The 2,496-nt window shown below is 42.9% G+C and overlaps 1 protein-coding gene across 1 annotated transcript; it reads left to right on the top strand.

The window, feature by feature from the left end:
* Window positions 1-636: 636 nt before the first annotated feature.
* LOC108311303 (60S ribosomal protein L7a-like) lies at window positions 637-1,450 on the top strand. Its single transcript, XM_037742074.1, has one exon. It carries the CDS (start codon window positions 640-642, stop codon window positions 1,387-1,389), a length of 750 nt encoding a protein of 249 aa, XP_037598002.1. The 5' UTR covers window positions 637-639; the 3' UTR covers window positions 1,390-1,450.
* The last annotated feature ends 1,046 nt before the right edge of the window (window positions 1,451-2,496 follow it).

Genomic DNA, 2,496 nt, shown 5'->3' on the forward strand with positions numbered 1-2,496 from the left:
CTGGCCAGGCATGGTGGCTCACGTCTATAATCCCAGCAATTTGGGAGGCCAAGGCGGACACCTGAGATCAAGAGTTCAAGACCAGCCTGGCCAACATGGTGAAGCCCTGTCTCTACCAAAAATACAAAAACTAGTCAGGCATGGTGGCAGGTGTCTGTAATCCCAGCTACTTAGGAGGCTGAGGCAGGAGAATCACTTAAACCTGGTAGGCAGAGGTTCCAGTGAGCCAAGAATGTGCCACTGCACCCCAGCCAGGGTGACAGAGCAAGGCCCTGTCTCAAAAAAAAAAAAAGGGCACATCTTTGTTGTAGAAAACAACTTTATCTCTCTCCCACCCATCATTGACTTCTCCCCCCATCCCCAATCCATAAAGGAACAGAGCACAGGTCATTAAGTCTGGACCATAAGCACGAAGAATAAGATTCCTACTTCCCCTTTTGTAGTAACACCCCCAATGTTTAGAAGGCATTCTATTGGAACCCTGCTACACATGATGTTCTCCTCCAGACGGCATTTCTAAAAGCTTATATGGATCCCTTGAGTATAGTACTCCCACAGAGTAGGAAAAGGGTGAGGATGAAGGCAGACAGGCCAGTTCTGCCACCTGTTAATAACCTCATGAACCTCCTGCCGCCCATAATGCCGAAAGGAAAGAAGGCCAAGGGGAAGAAGGTGGCTCCGGCCCCTTCTGTTGTGAAGAAGCAGGAGGCCAAGAAAGTGGTGAATCCCCTGTTTGAGAAAAGGCCTAAGAATTTTGGCATTGGACAGGACATCCAGCCCAAAAGAGACCTCACCCGCTTTGTGAAATGGCCCCGCTATATCAGGTTGCAGCTGCAGAAAGCCATCCTCTATAAGCGGCTAAAAGTGCCTCCTGCAATTAACCAGTCGACCCAGGCCCTGGACCGCCAAACAGCTACTCAGCTACTTAAGCTGGCCCAGAAGTATAGACCAGAGACAAAGCAAGAGGAGCAGCAGAGGCTGTTGGCCCGGGCCGAGAAGAAAGCTGCTGGCAAAGGGGATGTCCCCACTAAGAGACCACCTGTCCTTCGAGCAGGAGTTAACACCGTCACCACCTTGGAGAACAAGAAAGCTCAGCTGGTGGTGACTGCATATTACGTGGATCCCATTGAGCTGGTTGTCTTCTTGCCTGCCCTGTGTCGTAAAATGGGAGTCCCTTACTGCATTATCAAGGGGAAGGCAAGACTGGGACGTCTGGTCCACAGGAAGACCTGCACATCACTGTGGCCTTCACACAGGTTAACTCGGAAGACAAAGGTGCCTTGGCTAAGCTGGTGGAAGCTATCCGCACCAATTACAATGACAGATATGCTGAGATCCGCCGTCACTGGGGAGGCAATGCCCTGGGTCCCAAGTCTATGGCTCGCATAGCCAAGCTCAAAAAGGCAAAGGCTAAAGAACTTGCCACGAAACTGGGTCAAACGTACTCTGTTGAGTTTTCTGTACATTAAAATAATTAAAACAATAAAAATAAATAAATAAATAACCTCATGAAGATTCAGCTGATGCCTCCTGAGGCTGTCTTTAGTTGGTGGACGTGCATGCTACCTGTATGTTTTGTCACTTTGTTTATTGTTAGTTGGGATGTTTGGTTATTTGCTTGGTTGATTGGTTTGGGGATTTTAGAAACAACTCCAAGAGAACAATGATAAAAACATTCTTTCAGCATTCTGTGACACAGCAAAAAGACTGGAAGAAAAGATACTATTAGACTACAGTGTTATTAATGCTTCTTACTAGGTGGTAATACTATGATTTGTTATTATTACCTCCTGATCTTCTGAATTTTTCTATTTTTTAAAAAGAAATACATTACAAATCAAGGAGAATATTTAAAATGATATTCAAATGTAGTGAATGCATACTTTTTATGTGAAAGTGATTGAATAGGCATGCTCATCTATGGTTATAAGGAGCTTAATAATAGAATAAAGTGTCTAGGTACTGGCAGATTCTTTACTGCTCAGACAAATCAAGAAATTATTCTTTTTTTAAATAATGGGTTTAACCTACATTGCTACACACTCACACAAATACACATACACACTCAGAGGAGAGAATCATGCTTATTCCACATAAATGTTGAGTTATGTTAAAGAACTAGGAATTCTGAGATCAATAATAAAGTTCTTTAAAAAAGTAAGACCCCCCCAATACAGACAAGACAAGGTAGATCAAATAGCATGCAAACTGGAAATGAATATCAAAACCTATTATTAAATATATATCATACAGTCTATTCAGGTTGTAAACATTATTGTTTTCCATATTATTGAAGCTGTTCCACTCATTTTTAACATATTCCTGTATTGCCTTCATAAAGTTCTAAGTTTAAAAATTCCTCTGAAATTAATGTGCATGTCTATACACACACATGAATACACACACACACACACACACACACACAGGGTCACATACATAGGGTTCTCGTTATTCAATTAATCACAGTGACCCAGGAACAGCATTTAATTAAGCCCA

This window comes from Cebus imitator, unplaced genomic scaffold, assembly GCF_001604975.1.
Source record: "Cebus imitator isolate Cc_AM_T3 unplaced genomic scaffold, Cebus_imitator-1.0 Scaffold113, whole genome shotgun sequence".
Lineage (NCBI taxonomy): Eukaryota > Metazoa > Chordata > Mammalia > Primates > Cebidae > Cebus > Cebus imitator.